The 27616-nt window shown below is 38.1% G+C and overlaps 1 protein-coding gene across 1 annotated transcript in view; it reads left to right on the top strand.

The window, feature by feature from the left end:
- The window catches only part of CDC42BPB (CDC42 binding protein kinase beta (DMPK-like)), a 77175-nt gene that overhangs the window by 22986 nt on the left and 26573 nt on the right, over nt 1-27616 (top strand). The window contains exons 4-18 of the mRNA XM_009891092.1: nt 2505-2600; nt 7060-7208; nt 10991-11084; nt 12429-12629; nt 14431-14679; nt 15647-15726; nt 16719-16885; nt 16983-17102; nt 18755-18888; nt 21963-22205; nt 23937-24047; nt 24515-24759; nt 24939-25044; nt 25630-25754; nt 26546-26651. Coding sequence (XP_009889394.1) covers nt 2505-2600; nt 7060-7208; nt 10991-11084; nt 12429-12629; nt 14431-14679; nt 15647-15726; nt 16719-16885; nt 16983-17102; nt 18755-18888; nt 21963-22205; nt 23937-24047; nt 24515-24759; nt 24939-25044; nt 25630-25754; nt 26546-26651 — 2226 coding nt within the window. The remainder of the gene's footprint in view (nt 1-2504; nt 2601-7059; nt 7209-10990; nt 11085-12428; nt 12630-14430; nt 14680-15646; nt 15727-16718; nt 16886-16982; nt 17103-18754; nt 18889-21962; nt 22206-23936; nt 24048-24514; nt 24760-24938; nt 25045-25629; nt 25755-26545; nt 26652-27616) is intronic.

The following is a 27616-nucleotide window of genomic DNA, read 5'->3' as shown; positions in this document are numbered from 1 at the left end:
TGGCTGTTTTTGAGCTGTCAGGAGAGTTGACGCTCCTGGCTGTGCTGCATCAGCGGTTTGGCATTAAGCCTTCCCCTGTACGAGGGAAATTTGGTGCCCTTTCCAGACAGGTTTCAGTTGGGTTAATTCATTGGTCAGTATACAATTGTTTTAAACCCAAATGCTTTTCAGGTCTCCTAAACTCTAATGGAAACACAGCCATCCTGGCTTACTTCAGTCATTTTTAAAGTGACTTCATTAAATCGCCTGCCTAAATAGCTGTAACATAAGACAGCTGTTTACAAATTGTCTTCAAATTATGCGACTAATTCCTGTTACCCTCTCAGGCAGGCAAGAGGTAGAAGAGGGTTATCCACCAAGAAAGAGGTAGAATGAGCAATAGTTTTCCCAATACACACTTAGGACAAGTAACAGTCCCGCTAAGTCCTCTTAGCGCTGATTTTTCCCGTCTACAAGTAAAGACAATAAAGGAACTGGCTTCTCTGCTGTGCTGCTTTGTCTTTTCCTGTGTGATTTGCTCGCTTGATTTGGCTTTTCTGGATAAGCAAGACTTTATAACCAGCAGATCAAGTTCGTTAAGCATCTGGGTGTTAAAATTTCCCAAATGTGGTAGAACTTGTTAGTTTTTAAAATGAAGCCTGCGAGAATACAGTAGCCTCTTAAGTGGGTAGTTCCATCGAAAAGCAGACTTCAGGTGTTTTATTATCCACTGTATGAGTGGTCTAAGCAGCATGTTGTTATACTGGTTTATGTTTGTTTTGTATGACATATTAAACATAGCAAAAAGTTATCTAAATACTGCTTATTTGTGTACTAGCTGCAAGAAAAAAAAAAACCCACATGGTCAGAAGCCACTAAAATACAGGAAAGATTAGTGAACGTCAACTGACATCTGTAAACGGGTTGCAAGCAAAAATAGGCGTGCCGTTTCTGTTGATACGGTGGACCATTTGTATTCGTTGTTCTGACAGCAAAATACGTAGTCATTAGTGAATCACTGTTGACAGTCCCAAATAAGCCCTGACTGGCTGAGTAGGTAGCCTGTCGTGCTTTTTCAAGCCACATCTCAAAGCCTTTTGAGCTGGTGTAAGCAGAAAAGGCGAGTTTTACACTTTGAATTTACGATGCAAAGGGTTCAGCAGCATTTCTGGTTTTTGAAGTGTTCATAACGTTCCCTCGCTATTTGAGGTTGCACAGTGAACGGGATCAAGGAACTGATGTCTTCGAAAATAAACAAACTAGTTCTCTGTGTTGGCAGCTTCCTCACGCCGCGGTGCCAGAAGAACTGAGAAGTGCTGTGCTCTGGTGCTGCGGGCAGGGGATAGGATTACTTGGAGCTGCTGTTGCTGCCAAACTTTTTGTAGAGTGATACTTTGGCCTTGCATTCATAAACCGTTAAACCACTCTCAGTTAACGTTTAATTACAATTTACATCTCTTTGCACCAATAATTACTAGCTTTACAACGTGGCCATGGTATGGTCGTCTTCAGTAGAAATGCAAATTGTCTTTTGCTTCCTTAGGGGAAAAAATGGTTGAGATACCTTTATGTGGTGCAATCTGTATATGGTAAGGCTTCGGCTTCCCAGGAATGTTCCTTCCATAGTACATTTTCCAGGACATCTGGACAAGTGGCAATGAGAAAAAAAAATAATCAGTTATTATCTAGAACCCAAACACTTGAATCTGCAGCTACCGAATATCCTAATAATGGCTGTCTAAATTGAGGGTAGTGGAAGAATCCCAAGGTCTGCACCTTGATAGTTCTGATTGAATAAAAACCTTAATATATTTTTATTAAGGAGGACTCGCTTGAAGTTTATGAAAGTTGGTTTTATGTAAAGATGCTGAGAAAACCTGTTTCAGAGAGCTTGCTTCTCTGAAGTGTTGCAGTGTGCTAGTTGAAGTAGAGGAAAGATTATTGAAAATGAAATGTATTATACTGGACAAAGATAAGACAGTAATAGTAAAATCTGCTTATTTCCTATAGTGCGTTGGCAGTGTCTGGAGCTGGAACTGTAATGGTAGAAAAGTATACATGAAACTATTTTCACAAAGGTCTTTTTCAGAAGAACTAGACGTACTTTTCTAGAGCCATTATCTTTACGCTACAGTTTGCAGTGACAAGTTAGCGTTTTTCTGGCTTTTAAAAATACATTATGGAACAAAGCTTCACTGTTGGCTCAAATTGGTTTGTGGGTTTTTTGGTGTTTCGGGGGGTGTGTGTTGGTTGTTGGTTTTGGGGTGTTTTGGGGTGGGTTTTTTTTTGTTGTTTTGGTTTGGTATTTTTTTTTTTTAAGATTGCAGTCAGGATTAGGGTGACTGACTGCCTGACTACAAGACTGCAGAGATTCCCTGGCTTGTCACTTGTGCAGACTGAATTCCAATGAATAGAGACCTCTGTTCAGTAATTTTAAATAATCCCATAAAACATCCATATATATTCATCCTGTGAAAACTAATTGTTGGTGTTGACAATGGCTTTTCCCCCCTCTCTTCCTTTAGACAGCTTGCTTCCGAGAGGAGAGAAATGTCTTGGTGAATGGAGATTGCCAATGGATTACTACATTGCACTATGCCTTTCAAGACGAGAACTATTTGGTATGTTTGATTCATCAGCGAATAAAAGCTTTAGTTTATGAAAGAACTTTATTTTTGGTACATTTAAGGATATTAGTGCAATAAATCAGTCCACCTCTTGCCTCACAGCAGTGTTTCAACATTCTTGTTTTCTCCTTGAAGAAAAACTTCAAAGGACTGACTGTAACTCCAGGAGAGCGAGAAAGTCATGTAGTACTATAGTATATAGAGATTTAGTTAAGCATCTTAAATTAACTAATCTACCCTTGCATAAAATATATCCTGCTTAAGTTTAATGTTTTGGATAACATAGCAATTAAATAATTTGAGGTGTTAACTGGGAAAATAAGAAATATTTTAATTTTATTTTTAACTTTTAGAATGTCTTTTGAAGCAAGATTTTGTTTAAAAATGGCAAAAGTAATTAAAAATTTTATTTTAAAAAACGGATTAAACCGATATTTTAAAAGCCTCAGGGGGGGAAAATTAGCCTTTTTCTTAAAAGTGTTTAAATAAAATATGTTTTTAAATCAGGAGATTGGTCATCTCAGTAGTTTGAGAGACTTTAGCAACCACTTATAAAGAAAGTCATTACTCCTATTACATTTTTTTAATTTTGAGTTACTAGAATTGTAACATATAGGCTATGTTTACCTTAGTCACGGAAGTCAGGAGAGTCCTAGTCAGGAGCAAAATCATTAAAGCCCCAACATACTACAATATACTGAACCATACAGCTTCTGTGTGGCTGCTTGAGGCTGGGTTTGCAAACCTGCTATTTCTGTAACAATTGACATAGTTCTAAAGTAAAAGTTTTCACCTTCTTAACACTCTTAGATAGTACCACAGTAGCAAGTCATGATTATAAATAGAAAAAAATGTATTGATAAAAGGCTGCCAATGAGTTCAGGTACTTGGCATATGAAAGAGTTGGGAAATACTCAAACTTTTTCATAGGTCCTGAAATGAAACAAATTATTGTGACTGTCATGCTAAAATTATTTTCAGAATAACAAGCACATCATAAGCAAATATATGGCTGAGTCTCAGACCCTCATTTACAGGCTATTTCCATTTAATTATTTGTGATAGATCCAGATTTTCAGCCTCTCAAACTTTAGTTATCTTCGGCACTGCCTCATGAAGATAGCTCATAATTTCAAATTCCCACAGAACCAAACAGCCTTCAGACTTGCATAAAAATAACCTAAGAGATCCTATAATGTCATATTTCCAATTATCTCTTAAGAATGGAGCTACCTAAGAAAAAATTGTTAGCTGTGCAAGACAGCAAGCAGTAGTAATGACAGAGAGAAATCTAGTGTTGTTAATACCGTTTTATACAAATCTGTTCCAAGCAAGCTATAGCAGTGTAATACATTTATTTTTCCCAAGTTTCCAAAGACATTTAGATGTTGAAGTTTCACTTAACAGCAGAATTTAGACATCTAGCATCTAATTTAAGATCCAGTATCTAAGTAAGCGACAACTCTGCCTGGCAGCCAAAGTTAGCAGATTCCCAGCTTGCCTGAGGTCTGGTTCTGCATGTGCCGAGAAGCTGCCTTCCAACTTGGTCTGTTACGCAGCATCCATCTCATGTAAATGTCTGGTGCTCACAGATGGAGTGTATCTGCATCTCAGTCACTATTGTAAATCATGCATGAACAAAAGGTGAAAACACATCAGGAAGTGACTTTCATCCAAAAACCTGGACAGAAGGTTTTCTTCCATACCATCTTAGTGGTTCACTTGTCCAGGGGCTAAAAGATCTCCATTCGATTCTCCGCTCAGCTTGAAGAAGTTTTATAGCCACGTTTTGCCACATCTTGGGAGAGTGCTGCCCTGTTGTAGAACATGGGCAGATTGGGTTCACTTTTTAGCTGTGCTGTTCATCCTTGATCCTTGTAGAATGGATTGCAAAGCTGAGAAGAAAACCCGAACAGATGACAGAACTTGATTCTCCAACCTGGAGTGGACATCGGTCCTCTGAAACAGAAAGCTCTAGGTTCTGATATCTACTACCAGTGATATTTGTGCATTATAGCTAGTGATTCCTAAATGCAAAACCATGTAAGCTAACCCTAAAGCAGAGAGGGAACCTTGGTGTCTTCGCACACCTAAGGGTTTGCCATCCTTCTCTGGCTGCATGAGAAAGTGTTCAGAACGTGAAAAATAAAGAGAAGGTAAGATGTTAAAGTAGAAAAGTGGTAGCTGCCCTTGGAGAGTCTCAGAGTAATCAGGGTTTTATTCCCTCAATATTAGTAAAACGTGATGATGCGGAACTTAAATATAAGCAAGACGCACAAAATGTTCATTTTCTGGTTCTGCTCCTGTAGTTTTAGAATGGCTTAGAGGCAAATACACCATGTGGTAGTGTTTTCTAAACAGCCAACTCTTAAATGACATTATATGGAAATGCTAGCGTGGCTTTTGTCTGGTTCTTAGAAAGCTTTCATAGAGACAGTTTGAGTCAAGATGAGTCAAGTAAGCCTTTGGTGATTTTGCTGAAGCAGATAAGGTGTAGGTGAAACATAGTTCATGAATATTAGAAACATATATGGGACCTGAAGTTCTTAATCTCTTCCAGATTCAAATCTGTTAGTTTTCTTGTGACTTGCCAGAAAAATTTTCTTTCCCAATCTCATTCATTAATAAGGGCATATGTGTGTTTGTCTGCTGTCAGCCTCTTAAAGGCTTCTGAGTATTCATGAGAGCATTTTGATGTCTCTTTTTCCTTTGATTTCCAACTACTCTCCCCCTGTTTGATGTAGTCGGTCCCCTGGAAGAAATGTGATACCTCTAGATTTCAGCGTCAAGAATAGCCTTTATTTTAGCCCCGTGTGAAGGGAAAAGTGCCTCCAGGCAAGAAGATCGTTGTGAATTGGCAGATGAATAAAATTTGACTTTCTTATAGAAGAGGTCTCACCATCTTCCTCTGATCCCTCATTTCATGGGTCAGCTGAGTTCTTGCTGAGTTGTGAACGCTGTGGGAGCTGAGGGAAGTGCATTACCATGTGTCTTTGACAGGCAGGATATTTCAGCTCCCATAGAAGACACTATAAACTCACTTAGCCTTGAATTTGAGAGAAAATACTTTAATACAATTTTCCTTTTAAAAGGTTACAGGTTTCTGTCTGTAGCCTTTTGTTTTCAAACATAATTGTTGCACGTGTCCAGTTTTCCAACACATGTTTAAAATTCCATGATGGATTGTGCAGTATGGACTGATTAATTTTGACATAAGTGAAGAAATTTGCCTATCAGATTAAGCTATAATTTGAATACATTGGAGAAAAATGTCAGAAATTATGCTGTTCAGAGTCACTCTTTCAAGCCAAAAGATAGTGAGGAAATGGTTAGTATTGCATTTTATGTTCCTTTGGGTTCCTGTCTTCTTTAATTTACTTCCTGTGTGGGACACGAATCTGTGTCAGGGACAGTAGATGGTAGGTTGCTTTACCTTGAGGAGAAAAATAAGATGACTGGTTTGGAAAGTTAACAAGCAAAGTTATTCCTGAAACCACATATCAAATCATATCGGGAAGCATAGAACGAAATGGCTCAAGACTGGTAGTACTAGACAAAGTCATTATACTTTAAGTAATGGTCTGGATTTAGGTGGATATTTCTAGGAAATAACTAAAACAAAATCCTGATTTTCTGGTATGAGAAACAAACACCAAGTCTGAGTCGTTTTCTTTCAGGTTACCCTGTCTGTGTTGGTCCTTTCCATGGACAGGGCAATGGCTGATCGGCCAAGGAGACTGTTCAGTTTTTTCATTGAAATATATTCAAAAGAACAACAATATTTGATTTTTACATTTCCCACTGTAGTGCCTCTGGCTTGACAGTGCTTCTGGCTTGTCATGGGCATCCCTAATGTGTAGTGTCATCAAGCTCTTGCCAGCTATGTTATGCATCCATGATGTGGCATGTGCCAAGATGAGTATTTGAAGATGTTGATGTGATACGTCCCACTTCTGAAACCACTAGTATATTGAAATGGTACTGAAACTAGTAATGAAACGTATATTTTAGACTAAGCTGTGTCAATTACTGTTTTTAACTATAGTTTCTTCTTGGTGCATCCTCTGGAAATCCTATTTAATGGTTGACAACCTACATTAGTTTTGGTGATATTAGATAATTTTCTTTGTGTGACACTAGTTAAGACAGAAGTAAACTCACTCTAATGTACTTGTTTGTTGCTGCTGTATCTTGGTTGTGTTTCGTGTTTTTTATGGTAAGAACTGAATGCTGATACGTCTTCCTTACTGTGATTATTAAAGGAATATAATATCTTTTTATGCTACATAAGCACATAAACGTAATCCAAAAGATTACCAATTTTGACTACTTTCCCTAGACACAGAAAAAAAATTCACGAAAGGGTTTTTTTCAGTGGTTAAATGATGAACTTTAATTTTGTTTCTTACCAGCTGTCTCTCAGTACTTGACTGCTTTATTTCTCCCTTTTCAGTATCTAGTGATGGACTACTATGTTGGTGGTGACTTACTGACACTTCTGAGTAAGTTTGAAGACAAGCTTCCTGAAGATATGGCTAGGTTCTACATTGGTGAAATGGTGCTTGCTATACATTCCATACATGAGCTGCATTATGTGCACAGGTAAAACACCCTCTCACTTGGCAAAAAATACACTTATATGAAGTTAATCCTAAAGATATTGCTACATATACAAATGGGCACAGTAGCCACCGGCAAGCTACTGTGGGTACTTGTTTACTCTATACTGTATAATAGCTGTATAAGCTATTATGTTTTAAATATCAAGTTTTGCTGGATTGATATTAGAGCAGTGACATTTATCTGACTAACCTTTTACTAAAGCTTTTCTTTTTAATCAAGCTTCTTGACTTATTCTCAGTTCGCTTCATGAATATTTATCTGCCTTCGTCCAAGCCAACCTAGAAGTTTGAAGCAGTTTGAATTCTCTGCAAATGTTTAGACATTCTGCAAAATTTACACACAGTGAGCCCATGATATCATCAGTGTGCATATTTACCTCAAACGGTTTTTGTAATGAGTGGGCATGTGCCGGTGTAATTGCTTCTGCGCACAGGATGTCTGTTCCCAATCAGTGCCTACCATCATGTTAAGTTAGGTTGTGTTCTATAGTAGTTAAGAATATATCATACTCCACATTCTCTGTCAGAGGAAACAGGTCAGGAAATTAGAGTACACTTGAATGCTTCTTTTTTGGCTTCCTCTCAGAGCAACTGTTCTAGAAGAACTGGGAGCAGTGCAAGGGAAGCACTTGCTAAATATTTTGTTTCATCATTGCAAGAGTCTTGATCAAGCGAGAATTTCTATGTTTTGTTTGCTTTTCAGATTTAACATCTGTATATGTCAACTAGAAAGCAGAATTACACTAATTCTGGAATCCTTTGCAGTTGTTTCTTTATATGCTGACTTCATAGCATGATTTCAGTAAATGGAGAAGTTAGAAAATACAGAGTGTGAAAGTATTGAGGTTTTTCAGTTAATTGAAAACTGTTTCTGGCCATGCGAGTAGGTACATGATAGGTCACTGAAAGTCCTGGCTCAGGAGAAGTGGACTTCATACTAGCTTTCTATCTGACTTGGCAGGTACATTTTGGCCGGGTCCCTTTACCTCTTTGTGCCTTTATTTCTTAGTCTGTGAAATAAAGACAGTTTTACTGTCTCTTTTATGAAATTTACGGGTGAAAACCATTAGGTAAGTGAGGTGATTTTTATTACAGTTAATGTTTAAAAGACACAGGGAATTCTCAAACTATAGTGCTTTGAACTCTTCTGTTTGGATTTGATCACTGTTCAAAAATTAGAAAGATAAAAGATACATAAACTCTGTAATACTCCTGTGAGTAAATGTGGACAATATGTGGGGATTTAAAACGTTATGGACTCAGAAGTTCACCAGAGGCACCGTTGCACCCATTTCTGAGGAAGGTGGCCTGGATAACTGACCGGCTACGTCTTTGCATGGGGCTGAAAGAATATCTGTTGTGGCAATAGGAATGAATGGCTCTTGAGGCCAAAACAAACGCTTTGAATAGGAGATGTATGAATGCCCAAGAAATTAGTGCTTGGCAACTGGAATGGATTAGGAGGAAGCATGATTGCTCTGGAGAGGATTTCAAGGACTCTTTAAAGGCTTATATGACCTGTTAGCTGCAGATAGGAAACAGTGGAGCTCAGAGATGAGGCATTAAGCTTTTCTGAACAGAAACAGTGTTCCCTTAGGCAAGCAAGATCTGCATGCAAAGCAGAAAAGCAGAGATGTGTTAGATGAGATTGGCTCACGCTTCCAACTGCACTGTGAACAGTGTTCTTTAAAAAACAAACAAATCGTTGTATAGTTGTAGATAAGCATTAATAGTCTGCTGCACCCACTGAGCTTGACCTGTGGTTATGGGACTGTAAGGGAATCTTGACAGTCTGGAACTGAAATGTATGGAATAAGTTTAACAATAGAAATTTACTAGTGAGTTTATTGGGAAAGCATAGTAAGAATGTCTAGTTTTCTGTATTCTATTTTTCTGTATTATATTATTATTATATTATATTATATTTTTCTGTATTATAACGAGACAGTATGCATTTAATTTATTTTGTCAGACATAGATTGGCATTTACTATTTTGTCTTAATAATGCTAATGAGCAACAGTATTAGTGAAGTTTCATTAATTAGTTTCAAAGCATTAGCCCTTGGTTAAAAAGTGTTAATCCAAGTTTGTATTGGAAAAATCTCTCAGATTGGCAGGATTTTTACACATATGAGGACCCTTTGTTAAACCTATCTGGTTTTTCTTGTAAATCTTTTCAAGTGTGAAACTGTGGAATTCAGCACCTTAAAAGGCAGACATTGTCAACTTCCACATCTATGTAGCAAGGTGTGTCAGAGCATGGTAGCATGTTTTTTTCCTTGTTCCTAGTAATTCTGGTCTCTTCCTCAAAAATTAAGCTGAAGCTATTCTACAATTGTTATGTTTTGGAGCATTTGGAACTTCACATTTGAAAAAAGTACAGTATTTTATGGTGGAACAAGACTGGAGGGTTTTAACATAAAGCACGTGGGGTTTTATTTATTACTAATAGATGGTATTATTTGAATAAATACGATATCTAAAAAAACCACCAAATCAACACATTTATAGGTTTGGTTATCTTTTTTTGGCTAGCTCAGGTAAATAGTAGTCTTTCAAAATGGCATGGTAATATGCTAGCCTGTTGGGAGCTGATCCTGGATAGTGTTGGCCAGAGAAAGGGAAGGAGACTGCTATATGTTACCTTGGAAGACATGGATGTTCTATGCAGAACTGGTGCATAACTGAGTTGATTTGGTCTTCTGCACTTGCTCTTTTCCTTTCTCACCACCTTCTCAACATACTGGCTAGGTGCTCTTAAAATTGTTTGGGATATTTTTAGGCTATTAATTTGGAAAAAAACCCCAACATAGTATGTATCTGGACTGTCTTATTTAGTTGTCTGGATGATTGATCTTTTACTTATACTTTACTTTGTGTCAATTTGAGTACTAAGTTGTGAAATAGTGTAGTTAGTTGGTGGACTAAATTCAGTTAACATGCTCTTCAGTAAATCCTTTTTGGCTGCCTTCCTGATATCAAAAAGAGTATCAAGTAATGAAATGGGAATCTTATTAATTTAGTAGCCTTGGCATGCTGTATACCATTTTATACCCTGCTACATATATGTAAGAATAGGAAAGACACATTTTGACATTGGAGACCTTCTAATGCTACTGTATGCTTTTGAAATGGCATTGCCTTGATCTGAGAGCTGGGGCAATTCAGTGGCTTTTAGAGTAACTGCTGCATGTACACAGGATGCAAAGGACTTTACCCATAGAAGCAAATGTGCTGTGCAGTAGTGTATAGGGAAGTCTTGAATAGCAAGTGAAAAACTACTGGCCAACAGAAATAATAGACAAAAGTTAGAGAGGTATTAAAAAAATCTTCCTGCATAAGAAGATTAGAGGTTGGTTATGAATCTTGGCAAAAAACATGAGATTAAAAGATTGACTTTTCTCTTTTGTCTTTCTTGCCCCTAAACAATATATTGTGATGCATATATTCTTGAAATGACGTTGATGAAGTAAACTACCGATCTGTTACAGTTGTATGACTCACCCTAATTGTTCTGCTTGGTTGTTTGACTATTCAGAGTTCAACTTTGAGCTGAATCTTTGATGTAATCTAAGGCTTCAGTATTGCAGGCAAAGTTGTAAGTTTGCCGGGAGGAGACGGTCATAAATACTGCAATAAAAAGAGTTTGCGTCCATGGGTATCCAACATAAAATTCTTTGTTATTCCAATGCAAGATTAATCTTTACAAGCAGAACTAATATTATACATTTAAATCTTTTCACTTCTTTCTGTTACAACAGAGACATAAAGCCTGACAATGTTCTTTTGGACGTGAATGGCCACATACGACTGGCAGACTTTGGGTCCTGTCTGAAAATGAGCGAAGATGGCACAGTATGTATGAAGCAAAACTTAATTGGGTCGCTGGTAGTGGGGCCTTCTAAGTGAGTTGCTGGTCTTAAAGGTATTAGATAGTCAGTGTGCATCAGGGAGGTGATAGATTGTAAGCTTATTGACATGCTAAAAATTGAGGGAAGTGTATAACTCAACATACTTATAAAAACATTTTTGACATCTTCATCTCATTGTTTAACAGGCTGCTACCTTTTAAAGTTATCATTTACTATGTTTTGCTGTCTTTCATCTTTTCTCCTACTGGACATTTGAGTTCTCATGAGATTTTTATCAACTGCCAAAAGACCCTTTGTTAAAAAAGGATAGAAATTTGATATTATTAATATGTAGGAATCACAGGTGACCAGGAAACCTAAAAGTCATGACAGACTTAAAGTATAAGTCATCCAAAATGAGGAGATAATTAATATGCAGTTTGGTTTATATGCCTTTTAGAAATTTAACTGCAACAGTATGTTAATTGGCCATCTTGTGCACCAGATTGGATACACCCCTAAAAGCTAAATCACTTGTGATGTTTTTTGTTTGGTTTGCCTAGTTCAGAGTGCTTCCAGGGGTGCCAGTCCTGCCACGCTATAGTATGCAACATCATTCAACCGTTTTGGCACAAACTCAGGTCTTGGTGACATTCTTTAGTCATAAAATGCCTGCCAAGGATTTACCACATTAAAATGCAGAATGAATTGGAAGGAACCATTATAACTCTATGTGAATCCTGAGAATGTATTTCTGGAGATGAGAGCTGCTCTGCCACTGCCCTGATGATCAGGGCTTCCCTACTACTTGGGCACAGGGCAATTCCCTGCCTTACCCCTGTATGGCATCCAATTGCACGTTATGCAGTAAGCATTAAAACAATTTCTGACCTAATAAAAATAGGGGACTACTTGCCCAAGGACCCTGGTTTGTGATCTTTAAATGAAACTGTAAACTTGGGCAGAGGAGTTGAACTCCCTACGTAATCATTTTTCATTTCAACTTCTGGCAGCCAGCTGCAATTCTAAAGTATAAACAGACACAAAGGCAAAGCATTTTCTCATATTATCTTCCTGTATTCTCACGTCGGGTATGACTATTTGGAGTTTCTACTATGTTCAGAATGAAATGTATCAACTGATTTTATGTAGAAGTGGACTTGAACTTAATCTTTGTAGTCTTTATTATTTTCTTAATATTTATTTTATTGCAGTGATTTTTATAAATATCTGCCTTTCTCAAATCATGTCCTGCTGTCTCTGTTTGTCAGAAATACTACTGTGTGAGTGAGAAAACTGCCAAGAGAACCTGAAAACTTACAAGAATTGTGTTTGCCTTATTTTTAAGGTACAGTCTTCAGTTGCAGTGGGTACACCCGACTACATCTCCCCTGAGATACTGCAAGCAATGGAAGATGGAATGGGAAAATATGGACCTGAATGTGACTGGTGGTCATTGGGTGTCTGCATGTACGAAATGCTATATGGTGAAACACCCTTTTATGCAGAGTCACTAGTGGAAACCTATGGGAAGATTATGAATCATGAAGTAAGAGCTGTATTAAACCTTTATATATTCACTGAACTTGTAATGTTTTTAGAGAAACTGTTATCGCTTAAAGATATTTAAGTGATGGTAGTTCTTTGCTTTTTCATGATGGTTTAGAACCATATCGTGTAGGTTGGTTGGTTCGGATTTTAGGAATGTTTGCTTCTCTGAACTGCAGAAATTGAATTCTTTGTCCAATTGAAATTTTTCTCTAAATGCTGATGTTGTTCTTGTTGGAAAATCTAAGCAATCATGACACAATCGAATTTAAACCAACTCTCATGTTAGGTCCATTTAAAATTTCCTCTGGGCTGTGCAGGAGAAATTAAATAATGTGTTATTTACACAGCTGTGCACATTTTCTGTCACACTGATAACAGTACAAAGAAGGGAATAGGCAAGTCAACCAGTGTAGACATGAGGCTGGGGGGAGTTGCCCAGAGTGGAAGTGGTAGAAAAACATGAACTTGAGCTGCATGAAGAACATGACATCAGGGGGGTTGTCCAGCATCCAAGTGGTAGAGAAGTATTGGAACTTCTGGGTACATTTTGAACGTCGAAGAATAAGAATAAACCGGTTCATGATGTCCTTTCAGGAGCTGTATTAGGAGGATGTGTTTATGTGCATACTCATCCTAGGTAGCCAGGAGCTGGTGCGTAGGGTGTATTGTTCTATTTTCTTCTCCCAAGGATGAGTGCAGTTTACTGGTGTTTACAATGCTCTGCTCTCGCAGTGAAGCAGTGATGGGTAAGACAGGAAATTGTTGCCAGAGCTGACACCCTTGCCATGATGAATATTAATAACTCTCTTGCTTTAATTTCTTCAGTGAACTAACTGGTTGCTAATGTAACCAGTGTAAACTATGGCTACCTGGCTCTTCAACTACTTGGGAGGAAATTTGAAGTTGTTGTCCCGCAGTTTTAATCTTTTAATCTCTTTTGGACACACAGTCAATATGAGTATGTTTTCCAATGGAAGTTTGAAAGTTTAATTTCAAGTATGCTGGTTTGGTCCCTGATGATCTCATTTTAAACTTGAAAAGTTGTATTATAAAAATATATTATGTGCTGTTGTCCTTTATTGGAAAAAAAAAAAAACACCAAAACCCCTTCTTGGCTATACACTGATAGTAGTAGCAAGCTAAAATACAGAAAAAGTTTTCCCAATTTTTATATAGAGTAATTTCAGATGTCAGTGGTAAGTACAGTTTTTAGATCTTCTGGTTTTTTTATGATAATATAAATTTTTGCTAAATGTAGATTATATTTTGGTAAGAAAACCAGGTATTTAACCTATAAATTAGGAAAATACATCCTTAAAATATAACAGCATTTTGTAAAGATTTGATTACCATCATGGGTTTTTAAAGAGTTGAAATTAATAAAATCTCAAGAAGTACATCTTCAGGAGATCGGTGGATCTGTGACTAAGAATGCTAGTGAGGGTCTGCTTTTATTGTATGATCTTTAATGTATTGTAGTGTGTCAAGATTCCTGTATATCTTTTTAAAAAAATTTGCCTTTACTAAGAGAGTTACTGTAATTGCAGTTAGTTTCAAATAGATTTATATTAAAGAAGTTCAGAAATAATTACCTGTCCTTGAAATCCATTTTAAAACAAAAAGTCTATCACTGAGTGTATTGCATTGTGTTCTGCTGCTGCTCACTGGAACTAGAACATATTTGCCTATTCATTTCCAGTTTTATTGGTGTAATTTAGCATGTTCTTTTTGAAACTCCTGTTGAAAGTTATGGAATGGCTTCCTTCTCTAAAAATTTCTCTATTTGTTTTGTTTTCTAGGAACGATTTCAGTTTCCATCCCATGTTACAGATGTATCTGAAGAAGCAAAAGATCTTATTCAGCGACTTATCTGCAGTAGGGAGCGTAGACTGGGACAGAATGGAATAGAGGATTTTAAGTCTCATGCATTTTTTGAAGGACTTAATTGGGATAACATCCGAAACCTAGAAGCACCTTACATTCCAGATGTTAGCAGCCCTTCTGACACCTCAAACTTTGATGTAGATGATGATGTTTTAAGAAATCCAGTAAGTCTTTGTTTTTAAATATTACTAACGCAAGTATGCAACCTTGCTGCACTATAAGGTAGTAGTGAGAACTTATTTCAAAGTAAATAGTGTAAGAGATGAAAAATAAGTAATTTCAAATGTGAAAAATTCAAGTTTTTCATCTCTTTGGCATTTTGGGTTATCAGAAATTGAGAGCCGCTTTTCTAAACAGTAGCACTTGCCAAAGTGGACTACTGTTACATGGTCAAAGTTAAAACATTTTTAGGCGGGGGCGAAAAGCCCTTAGTTGCCCTTTTAGTTTACCTTTACAAGGAGCTAGTATTTGGATTTATTACTTTCCAAAGGTCAAAAAAAAAGTCTGTCTTCAGAAATACACTTGTAGTCTCCATGCAGCTTGCAATCACAGCTGTCCAGGTGAGAGAGCTCACGCTGGTACTTCTCCACTCACTTAAGAACCAGGCGGTTGGTTTTTGGAGTGGGGACGTTGGTGTTTCCCTCCTCCATTTCTGTTGTGTAGTAGTTTACAAACTTGGGTCAGGAGGAGCAGAGGGCTTTTGTGACAATTTGTTAATCAGCTTGTATTCCAAAAAATTAAGAGCTTTTGGCATGCTTTTTGATTACGTATCTAACAGTAACTTGCATACTAAAAGTAGCAGCATGCATTTTGGTGCCAGGTCACTTTTAATTAAGAACTTGAAATTTTGGGTTTTCTTTTAATGGTTGCATTGTGCTTTGAACTTGTTGAACTGTCCTTTCAAGTGCTGGTTCAAGCGGCTCCTGAATTCAGGTCATTATATTAGGTGACCTAATCTGAAATAAAGTTCGTCCAGGGACAATGGAAGGCTATACTGCCAATTGTGAATTGGTATGCGCTAAGAAAAGTTTTTCCATTAGCTGTCTGTCTTTAACCATTGAGGCTAAATCAAATGCCTTTAGCTCTGTATGGGATGTCTTTTGGGTTTTCACGCATTTTGTTTTCACGCAGGAAGTGGTGCCACCAAGTTCTCATACAGGCTTTTCTGGATTGCATTTACCATTCGTTGGGTTTACATACACAACTGATAGGTAAGCCAAGAATATATTGTTCATTAAACTTGTTTCCCAAATGCAGCTAATTCTAGGAAATTCTTATTTTTATAAACCTGTAGAAAGATTGATGTCCATAGATGTAGCCGTGGATAAACTTTTATCCCTTTTTTTGTTTCCAAGTGTCTGAACATATCTTGATCATGCTTGCCTAGATTAGATGCTTTTGTATTTAATACTTCATCTATTTGAATTGAATGAAAGTTAAGGAACTAGATGTGTTACTTGCAACTGGGTGTAAACTTGCTCTTTAGACATTGAGTGGCTGAGAGCAAGTCTTGTCCGTGTTGCATGTCTTGCAGGGACAGTTCAGAATTAGTCCATTGCTCCGAAGTCCTGCTGGTAGGCTGAGTTCTGAGCATGGACAAAGCGGCTCACTTTGCCCATTTTTTGTATGGCTTCCATCTGACTTCAGAGTTCCCTCAAACATATACTTGTCTCTGATCTTAAGGTTATTCTGCTCTGTTTGTTCTTCCCTTATTTCCCTTTGCCAGGGTTTGTAATTCCCATGCAATACTACTACAGAAAGAACCCAGTACACACATCTCGTCCTTTTCCAAGTGAAATCATGTGGCTTAACTTAAATCCATCTTTGTGACACTTGAAGCTAAACTTTTGGGTTTGTTTCTCAGCTCTCTCAGTGCACATACAATTTGCATTCTGCTTACTTCACTGTTAAGTAGTACTAACCTTTGGCATAGGACATTTTCAATCATTCGGGCAGTTTGTAAAGTGAATGTACATGAGCTTCATTAAGGTCCTGAATGCAAGTATCTTAATGCTACAGCAGCATACACAGGAGCTAAGGAATAAAACTTTATCTACCCTGACAGTTGACTCAATAGTAACAATTACTGCACTAATTGTTCTTGTATGTTTAAGGTGCATATTTGGTGGAATCCCAGCATGTCGCTGAGATAGACTCGTGTGAGTATTTATTAAAATGTTCTAACTTACGTATTTGTTTTCAGCTCTTTATCTGATAGAGGCACTTTAAAGAGTGCAATGCAGTCTGACACTGTAACCAAAGATATGGATGTACAGCGTGACTTAAAGAACACTTCACAAATAGAAGGTTATGAAAAGAAAATACGGAAATTAGAGCAAGAAAAGCAGGATTTGAACAGAAAACTGCAAGGTTAGTGGTTTGTTTGTTTAGATCCTTAGCTCGGCTCATTAGGAGGAATTGGAATGTATTTTATTGAAAAACTTTTCCTTCCTTTTTTGATTATAAGAATCTACACAGACAATGCAGAACCTCCAGGGTCCAGTGTGTGTTACAGTAAATACAAGCCGTGATAAGGAGATTAAAAAATTAAATGAAGAAATTGAACGGTTGAAGAACAAATTAACAGGTAAGCCTCTGGCATGGTGATTATAGTAATGCAATTTGTTTTGTTACTCCTAGTAACATTGTGTACTGTGTTTTTGCAATAATTAGAATTAATGTTCTTGAGGTGCTTAAAAAAAAAAGTAAGTTGTTTGTTTGTTTTTTTTTTTTTTAAAGTTTCATTCAATATCAAGAGGCATTTCAGTTTTTCCAGATGAGCACTTAACTTTTTCTTCTACTTGCTGGCCTGATAGCATATACTGACATGAGGAGTCTAGAGTATGATGAAGCGTGTGGATGGGTTCAGTTAAATATTGTGTGATGTTTGTTTCCCTAAAAATCTCAGGAGATCCTGTTCTCTTACTCCTCCTTTTTGGGGAGAGTATTGTTTTGAAGGGGTTTTACTTGGAGGCAGATATAAGAGACAGTGGGGAGAGAAGACTAGTTGCTCTTTAGTAACATATGGGGATATGTGGGGGGATGTATAATAATAGTTCACATTTAAATATTTCTGAGCTCCTGCTCCCTTTGTGTTTCTGTCTGGTGATGCATTAATCAGGAAGCACTGAGCATTGCAGAAAAACAAATACTGGCATCTGTCCTGAGAGGAGACTGACTCATCCATATCACAGAAAATCTGTTGCTTGACAATGCTATTAATTTATCCCCACAAACCTCCTGTTAGCATCTAATTCTTAAGTGGGAATCAATGATAAACAAAATGGTAGTTTTGAATCCTAATGACTTGGCTTGAGGGGTTTATAGGGGCCTGGAGTATAGCGTAAGTGAGTTCAGATGCTGAGTTGCTGATGCTGATTTCCCACCCTCCCCTGCAGTTTGGCAATATACCCCCATGTAGGTGCATGCATTGCAAAAATCAGCTCAGCTCTCCTGCGTAGATTATCGTTCCAAAAAAACCCATATTCTTGTGTATTCTGGAATTATGTTTGAGTCAAAATATTTAGATTAAGGTGCTACTTCTGCAAGTACTTTGGGTTTATCTAGCTCTTCAGCCAATGATGTCCTGTTAAATATAAAAATTAGCAGTATGGTCTGGTATAAAAAGTAGTAGTATTAGTTCAGGTAGGGTAGGAGGAAGTTTATGCTGAAGTAAGGAAAGGAGTAATATTTTAATCGTTACACAGTGTTTGAGATCCCTGAATACATAGGTCCAATTTCCTGCTCTGCCTCAGGCGTCAGTGGAACTTGCGTGGAACTAGATGAACCTTAAGGTCCCTTCCAACACTAACCATTCTATGATTCCCTGTTATTCCTATAAAGAGTCCTTTCCTGTCTTGCTGGACACGCTAATGACTGACTGTAGCTTTGTTTGTCATATAATGAAAACTATTACTAGAACTGGAATTAGAACAACTCAAGTTTATTTCACTGCTTTCAAGGGCTAGAAGTTGCATTCCTTAAAAACAAAACAAAGCCCTGTGCTAAGACTTTTTCACTTAGAGATCAGTCCTTGGGAGATTTCCTTTAATAGGCTGAGAAAACTAATAGTATTTGGAGGTGTCAGTGCCTCAAAATTACTTTTAACAGTTTACAATGGTGGGAATGGGAAAGAAGTTGATTTTCCAAGCAAAGTGATGCCAGTTTGCTTGAGTAATGTTGCCTGCTTTGTTGGTGTAAACTTGCGACCAGTTACCTTTAATACGTATTAATCTACAGATATAAGTAAACTGGAAGGACAGCTTGCAGATGCAGTGGCTTTTCGACAGGAACATGAAGACTCTATACACAAGTTGAAAGGACTGGAAAAACAGTGCAGAGTGCTGCGACAAGAAAAGGAGGACCTTCATAAGGTATTGATCTAAAGATTTAAAGACATTTAAAAATGGTCATGTAAAGTAATTAGAGAACAGTTCTGTTGTGATTGCAATTTTAGTGTTTTAAATGCTGCTTTTTAAAACTATACTGAGATGTTAGTGAACCTGTTAATTTCATTAGTGATACAGTAGTTTTCCAAAGTAGCACACTTTCTTTTTGGAAGTTGATATACGTTTATTTCAAATATGTTCTGCTAGATGGAACAAACACCTGAAGAATGGTTTTAGTTTAACTGTTTACCTGTTTATTCTTAACCGGTTCAATAGAAGTCTGAGGGCAATCCAGAGAGACTTCAGGGCCTTGGGACAACTGGTTCAGGGATCAGGAGCACAAGTAGTGTTCTCCTCTATCCTTCCAGTTGCAGGGAGTGATGAGGGAAGAAACAGGAAGAGCCAGCAGATCAATACCTGGCTCTGAGCCTGGTGTCAGCAGCAGAATTTTGGGTTTTTTGATCATGAGTTGGTTTACACGATACCAGGCCCGCTGGCGACAGGTGGGGTACACCCATCTCAAAGCGGGGAAAAGGATCTTTGTGCAGCAGTTATCAGGGCTCATTGAAAGAGCTTTAAACTAGATTTGAAGGGGGGAAGGGATAAAATCTCACTAGAGATAAGCCTGGGGGCAGCATGCCAGTGTTTGAGGGATGGTGTGCTAGCGAGGTCCTTCCGTCTGCCGTCTCAGTGGAGATGGGGGATAGAGGGCTATGCAACAGCAAAGATGCAAGGGTTCTTAATGTGTTAGAAATCACAGAAGCGCTTGAGAATGGTCACAAAGGAATTAAAGCTTTTCTTCCAAAAAAGGTGGTGGGATCAATAGCCCAACTGAAGTGCATCTACACCAGTGCATGCAGCATGGGCAACAAACACAAGGAGGTGGAAGCCATTGTACAGCGGGAAAACCATGATATAGTTGTCATCACGGAAACATGGTGGGATGACTCGCACAACTGGAGTGCTGCAGCGGATGGCTGTAAGCTCTTCAGAAGGGATAGGCAAAGAAGGAAAAGCGGTGGGGTAATCCTGTATGTAAGGTAGTGTTTTGATTGTCTAGACCTTGATGATGGTGACCGTAGGGTTGAGTGTTTATGGGTAAGAATCAGGGGGAGGGCCAAGAAGACAGATATTGTGGTGGCAGTCTGTTATAGACCACCCAACCAGGATGAAGACGTAGACGAAATACTCTATAAACAGCTGGGAGAAGTCTCACAATCACTAGCTCTTGTTCTCGTGGGGGACTTCAACTTACCAAATGTCTGCTGAAAATACAATAGACTGGAGAGGAAACAGTGTAGGAGGTTCCTGGAGTGTGTGGAAGACAACTTCTTACACAGCTGGCGAGGGAGCCAACTAAGCATCCAAAGAAGAGCAATGAAGCTGGCAAAGGGTCTGGAGCACAAGTCTTATGAGGAGCGGTTGAGGGAACTGGGGTTGTTTAGCCTGGAGAAAAGGAGGCTGAGGGGAGACCTTACCACTCTCTACAACTACCTGAAAGGAGGTTGTAGCGAGGTGGGGGTCAATCTCTTCTCCCAAGTAACAAGATGAGAGGAAACGGCTTCAAGTTGCACTAGAGGAGGTTTAGATTGGATGTTAGAAGAAAATTCTTCACTGAAAGGGTTGTCAAACATTGGAACAGGCTGCCCAGGGAAGTGGTGGAGTCACCATCCCTGGAGGTGTTTAAAAGATGTGTAGATGTGGTGCTGAGGGACACGGTTTAGTGGTGGACTTGGCAATGCTAGGTTAACGGTTGGACTTGCTGATTTTAAAGGTCCTGTCCAACCTAAATGATTCTATAATAATATACACAGGAGTTAAACTCAGATCTATGGCTAGTCATTAGTCCTGTAGATAACAAAAAGTGTGTGTATATATATGAAGGAGTTAATAGAACTAGGTCACTGCTCCAGCTTGAGCCCACTTACTCTTTGCAATACCAAAGGGTTAACTATTGTTTAAGATTGAGAATGACTTTTATGTAATTGCTGAGGTTTTTTACTGTTGTGTAAATTACACCTTTGCTTCCTAAAATGTAACAATATCTGTAACAGTTTAAGTCAGCAAAATATTTTGCACTAAACAGGGGTTTGCATATACTTCATATGGCTTCCAAGAATATCAAAAAAAGCTACCTGTATTCAAATAGCTAGTTTTGGAAAGTCTAGCAGCCGTATTGTTCACGTGACATTTAGATGGACCCAAAAGTAATCCATGGGCCAAAATCGCTGGTGTTTTTGTCCACTACAATTTAACAGTCTCTCTTCTGTCTGTTAACCGCTGGTAAGGGTTATTTTCCAGAGTGTATGAGTAGCAGAGAAGGCAAATCTGCTCCTACTGGTTTATACACATGCCTTTTGGGAAGTTAATGAATGCTCCTGCAATACACCTACCAACAGCAGAAATTTTTAGAAGTCCCTTAGTCAGTATCATTTATTCTGTTGTCCAGTTCTGCACTTTTTCTTATTTTTTTTTCTCGTACTCTCAAATGATTTTATGTAGAACATTCAATTTGTATTTTCATCTTGTTAATTTTTGTGAACTACTTGCTGTAAGCAGCTTTTATACTTTCAATTAAAGTATTAAAGCTGCACAGTTTTTTCTAAGGAATCTTCCTCAGTTTTCTGAAGAATTTCACAAGATTTGCTGCAGTGTCTCAATGCTGGTGTATTTGATGGCTCCCTTGAATGTGCTGTCTGCTAAAACATTCCTTTAAAAAAGGTTACTATTGTGCAGGTACTTTGGGGTAATCTAAAATTAAGCTATTTAGAAGTGAAGTGGCCTTGTGTAAGTCAGATTTAGAAGAAAGACTTCCGGAACACCAGAGATACTCTTGGAGATGCCACACTAGAAGCAGAATAACTGCTGTTTATGTTACTGCAGCTGCTTAGCCATAAAAAAAAAAAAAAGTATAAATTAAGAATTAGAAATAATACTTGGAAGTTATGTAAGGTAATTGAGCTTTCAAGTCATGTGTATGTAGGTCCAGTTCCTTTCTTCTTGGAAAGAATATATGGAGTTCAAATGACTCTTTTTATTATATTTTTTGTTTAAATCAGCAACTTGTAGAAGCCTCAGAGAGATTAAAGATGCAATCCAAAGAATTGAGGGATGCCCACCAACAAAGAAAGCTAGCTGTGCAGGAGTTCTCCGAGCTCAGTGAGAGGATGGGAGACTTGCGATCTCAAAAGCAGAAGCTGTCTCGGCAACTTCGTGACAAAGAAGAGGAGGTGGAAGTGAGCATGCAGAAAATTGATGCTATGCGCCAGGACATCCGTAAATCGGAGAAGATCAGAAAAGAGGTAGCCTGATAAAATAGCTAACATTAACACTTTTCAGCTGCTGCTTATCCAGTATCTCATATGTGATTGTATTGAAAAATTGGGACTGTTACTGCCAATTTATTTTGTCATTCTTTAAGAAATTGCCACAGTAACTCTTCTATATATCTTTGCTACAGTTTGCAAAATAGATCTTGAATTTGTTTTGAAGTGTTTCACTGATGTATCGGGAAACAAACCGAGTCTTTTTTTTGTTTGTACTTGGGCTGATTTTAATCTGGAGGGAACTACTCTTGCTGTACGCCCAGCTTAGTTACTGTGTTTTGATTCTTGTAGACTCTGACTCATAGTCAGCTTGAAACCTAGAAGGCTTAACGTCTTCACGTGCTTTAAGATTGGAGCATTCTGACTTCTTGGTGGTTGGTGGGTTGGTTGTTTTTTTTTTTCCCAACTGAATTTTTCTCTTCAGCTGGAGGGAGGAGTAGTGATACAGGCTAAATATGTGGTTTTCCTTCCTTTGTAGTTAGTCATTGTAGAGAATGTCTGTAATATCTTTAGAATGTCTGTAATATCTTTAAGCAAGTTAATTTCCAATTAGTATTCTAGGCAATTCATAGTTTTACATAAGATGAAGTGGATAACCAGAAGAGGGCATAAGAAACAGCTATTGTGGTTAACCTGGAGTGTTTTAATCACTGAAAATCATTAAATTTTATGTATTCTCTGGGTGAAGTGTAGAAGAGACTTTCAAGAGCTTTATAAACATTGCTAGAAAACTTGTAGCAAATTGAAGGGCAGTCTGTGAAAATATAGTAAGAGATGAAGTTTCTCAGACTGTTATCCATGAATAAGAAGTGGTAGTTAACTGGGAAATACTCTGCCACCATATTTGATGTGTAGGGCTGTGGCTCCTCGTCTCTAGAGCAGAGTGCAGCAGGCATTCAAGTGTTGTTGCTTGTTCAGTTAAATATTCCCAGAGCTTTATAATCTCCTGTCTTTGTTCTTAGAAATTCCTCTGTTCTCCCCTTCCTAACAACTGTATCAGTCTTCTATGCAAAACATAGTCTGTAAGTTCATTATCTTGGCCCACAATTCTAAATACAATCCTTTTAAAAACAACTTTGCTAGTTGAATTTGAATCCAGAAAAACAAATCTTACTCTTCCAGTCAGGTTTTAAAACTGTGCCACTATTGCTTGAGTTGCAACAGATGCCTTAGTTGCCACTAAATCTAAATTGTCTTTCTGGTAAGCTTTCTGAAGTCAATAACTGGATGATCAAGCTTTTTTTTTTTTTTTTTCTTCCCCATAATTGCAAGGTAAAAGTGTTCAGTGCTGATATTTGAAGTATTTTGCAATAATTTGGCTCAAAGGTTGGGATTTTTAACCTGCCTTAGTAGATACTGAGGCATGTAGCTGACCTGTAAATGTGGGAGACTTCCTTCTTTCACAACTGCAATGACTCCCTACTGCTATTTTGTTCTCTTACCATTGATAGAAGCTGTGCAGTTATCCCCGCCCGTACTTGGGGTAGTTTGTGTCAGTACGAAAAGTCGTATAGTAATATCTGAGAGACGGATGCCTGCATCACTGAAGGCAAAACAATTATCGTGACATTGAGATGATTGTTATAGTGGTGTAATATAAAATAGAAAAAAAGAAAACTTGCTGCTCATCCCTATGGAGGAAAGGAAATGAATGATAAAGGCAGCACTATCTTGTGTTGAAACGACCTAAAATTCCTCTTGTTGTAGCTGGAAGCCCAACTTGAAGAAGTTGTAGCAGAAGCATCGAAAGAACGCAAGCTTCGTGAGCACAGTGAGGTCTTCTCCAAGCAACTGGAAAATGAACTGGAAGCTCTAAAGGTTACACGTTTTTTGACAAATGTTTACTCATGGCACAGGAGCTACAATAGTTTTGCTTACTCAAGTGTTGATAACCTGTGGGAGACTTAAAAACTACAGCATTACTAGAAACCTGACTTAACCTCTTCAGTTTTATTTGCTTTTTTGCTTGAAAGACTTTAATATCTCATCTTAAATATATACTAATGTCTCGAAAATGTTCAGTTTATATAAATTTTAAGCAGATACTAAACCAACGTGGTCCAAATCTGTTACCTCTGCAACCTATTTGAACCCCTTATTAGGGTTGTGTAAGCAGAGCAATCACTTATGGACCTTAATGCTTGGAGACAGGCACCTTTTAAATCACATAGTGCCCAAATAAAAATTTTTCCCAAGTGCCACCAATTGGATAATTCTAATCTTAAACAATATTCCCAAAATTTGAAGGTCATACTCTCTTCCTGATGGTTTCTCTTCTTCTGCAGCTGAAGCAGGGTGGCCGGGCAGCAGGTGCCACGCTAGAACATCAGCAGGAGCTTTCCAAAATTAAGTCTGAGCTGGAAAAGAAAATCTTATTTTATGAAGAGGAGTTGGTCCGACGAGAAGCCTCACATGTTTTGGAAGTAAAAAATGTGAAAAAAGAAGTACATGATTCAGAGAGCCATCAGCTTGCACTGCAGAAAGAGATCATGATACTAAAGGATAAATTAGAGAAAACAAAGCGAGAGAGGTAAGCTTTTGGGCATGCTTCATTAACTACGGATTTCTTTTTTTGTGTATTGCATTGCATGGGTATCTGTGCACTTGGGTATTTCACCTTAACTCTGTTTATTCCTTTTTGAAAATCCCAATCTACGGGTTCAGCAATGTTACAGTATAAGTGTTTCTATTTCTTGTCCTTCTCCTTAGGCACAGTGAAATGGAGGAAGCAGTGGGAACAATGAAAGAGAAATACGAGCGTGAAAGATCTATGCTCTTGGAAGATAACAAAAAGCTAACAACAGAAAATGAGAGGGTAATTATTTTAGGGAATGTTTTTAAGCAAAATACAATTCTTACTTCATTAATTTCTGATGTTGAAGTAGTCTACTCATTGATTAGAACAGGATCTGTGAATGTTCAGGCAGTATCTGAATAAAACATATCTTTTTCATCATATAAATGTGAGAGATCTGGCTAAATTGTAACTTTAGCATCTCAGTACTGCATTTTGTGGGATTGATTCCCACATCTCAGAGGGCACCACTTTCTGATTTCTTCATGAAGACTGCACAGAGAAGGAAGTATTTACAAAGACTGCCTGCCTTCCTGATGGCTTACAGTTAAACCTCATTCCTCTTGATGACCTCTACACTTGCTTTTTTCTTTTCCTTTGTTTTGGATTGTTTTGTGTGAACTGGCAATATGTTCTTCTATGCTCAGGAGCTAGTCTCCAGTTCTGCAAAAAAAGAACCCTTTCCAGTTCTTTGGTCTGTGTCAGAACTTCCAGATAACCCAGGGTGGTCTTGTTCGTTCACATTCTGTAGGTGTGTAGACATACATGTATGTAAAAAGTCTGGAACTGACATAAGTCACAAGTGAAACTAATTTTTTGTTTCAGCTCTGCTCCTTTGTGGACAAATTAACAGCACAGAACAGACAGCTAGAAGATGAGCTCCAAGACCTCGCAGCAAAGAAGGAGTCTGTTGCTCACTGGGAAGCTCAGATTGCAGAAATTATTCAATGGTATGTGCTGTTTAGAGATCCAGGTGGCCACCTTCAACTTTTGAAATATTGATTGGCGCGCTTCTTTTAACATATAGCCAGGCCCTTTCTCCGTGTCTGGGATTGACAAAAGCCTGCTACTTCTGAGCACTGATTAACTGTTTCTCTTCTGCTTTCTAGTATTCCTGAGTAGTACAGACAAGTGAAATTGTCAGATGCTATTAAGTACAAAGGAGAGGGTTTTGATGTCAACTTGCTTCAGTCTCTAAAGTGATCTTTAAATCACCCAATTTGGAATATATTGATATATTCATTCAGGAAGATGGTTATGATTTAAAAGGTCCGTGTTAACGTATGGAACTACACTAGCTGTACTAGACAAGCACTTGCACTTAATTCACAGGTCAGTTCTTCCCTCTGTTATTTGCTGTTTTAGCAAGCTGTGTGCAGGTATTTTCAGCATGCAAGGCAACAAGGACTTGAAGGTAGCCCTTACAGAAATTGAACAAGCAATATGCAGATCGTGTTCCAAACAATAGCAGTGAACCTCTGCAGAACTCTTACTGATGGCGGAAGGGAAACTTCAGTTTCCCTAGCAACTGCCACAATCAAGAGAATCAGATGGAAGAAAAATCTAAAGCAGGCAATCTAAGATGTTTTCAGTTTTCTGTTGCTGGGAGAGTTTCTCCTGCTCTGTCCATTTCTGTATGTCCCTAAATCCAGTGCAGACACTCTGATTATTTGGTGGTACAGTATTTGGTGCTACAAGGCACAAAACTGTTAAATAACAGGTTTTTGTGATTGCACAACAGGGTAAGTGATGAGAAGGATGCTCGTGGCTATCTCCAAGCGTTAGCTTCCAAGATGACAGAAGAACTAGAATCATTGAGAAGTTCCAGTCTGGGGTCGCGAACACTGGTAAGAAAATAGTAAGCATTCAGGCTGTCCTGGGGATGTCGAAGAAGCTACATTTTTAGTTTCAGCTATCTATTCATAATCAGAATTCTTTTCTAATAAATCCTCTGCTTTGCTTTCTAGTTTTTATCTATTGCTTGTGAAATCCGTCTAGGTAGTCTGATCAGAATTTGGTAATTACAGGGGGCAGTTGTTTCATACCGGTATCTGCCATCACAAACTGCTTTAAACAGTACAGAGGAGAGAAGAAACAATAACTTAAACCATTAAAGGGGAGTACAGAAAGGTACCTCACCATGTTAGATGCAAGTGAAAAATTTTAACTGCTGTAACAGTGAGATAACAAAGTAAGTTTTCTTTTGTGAAAAAGTATTAGCTGGTCGATATTGTTACAAACTAGTGACACACTGAGAGCGTGTAGCTTTATTTGCACGCAGAACGGTGAGACCTTGTGCCATAATTTTCCCGTACAGTAGTAACATGAATTTAAAAAAAAATCTGCAAAATAGAAAAGCTTTCATAAAGGAGTATGGTTTCAAAGACAAAAGCAGTGTTTTGGCTTGGCAGGTACTAAATACCTGCGTAAGGAAAGGGAGAGCCTTTTCCAGCTAGGCATGGAAGCCCATGTCCCTAGCAGTGCCAGTCAGCACAGTCTGCCATCTGCCGCTGGTTTATACAGATAAGTTACTCCCCCCTTCCAAACATACGAATAGGAAAGAATAAGAGAAACTTAACGACTTCCTGTGAACTAACATTTGCCTACATCAAGAGATGATTATAATATTGAGAGGTTTAATAGGAAGAAAGATCGGATCAAATGCAGTTGGCATTTTCTTTTTAACTACTGCTGAAGAATGCTGTCTGTTCTTTGTATTACAACCGGTTTTGTAACTTTGGCAGAACCTGATCTAAAGCAATTATTTCTCAACATAAAAAAGTGCCTCTCATTTTCATGCCTGTTATTTGCA

Source organism: Charadrius vociferus, unplaced genomic scaffold (genome assembly GCF_000708025.1).
Source record: "Charadrius vociferus isolate BGI_N301 unplaced genomic scaffold, ASM70802v2 scaffold228, whole genome shotgun sequence".
Lineage (NCBI taxonomy): Eukaryota > Metazoa > Chordata > Aves > Charadriiformes > Charadriidae > Charadrius > Charadrius vociferus.
Note: the sequence above shows the minus strand (reverse complement) of the source record. Positions and strands in the feature narration are given on the sequence as shown.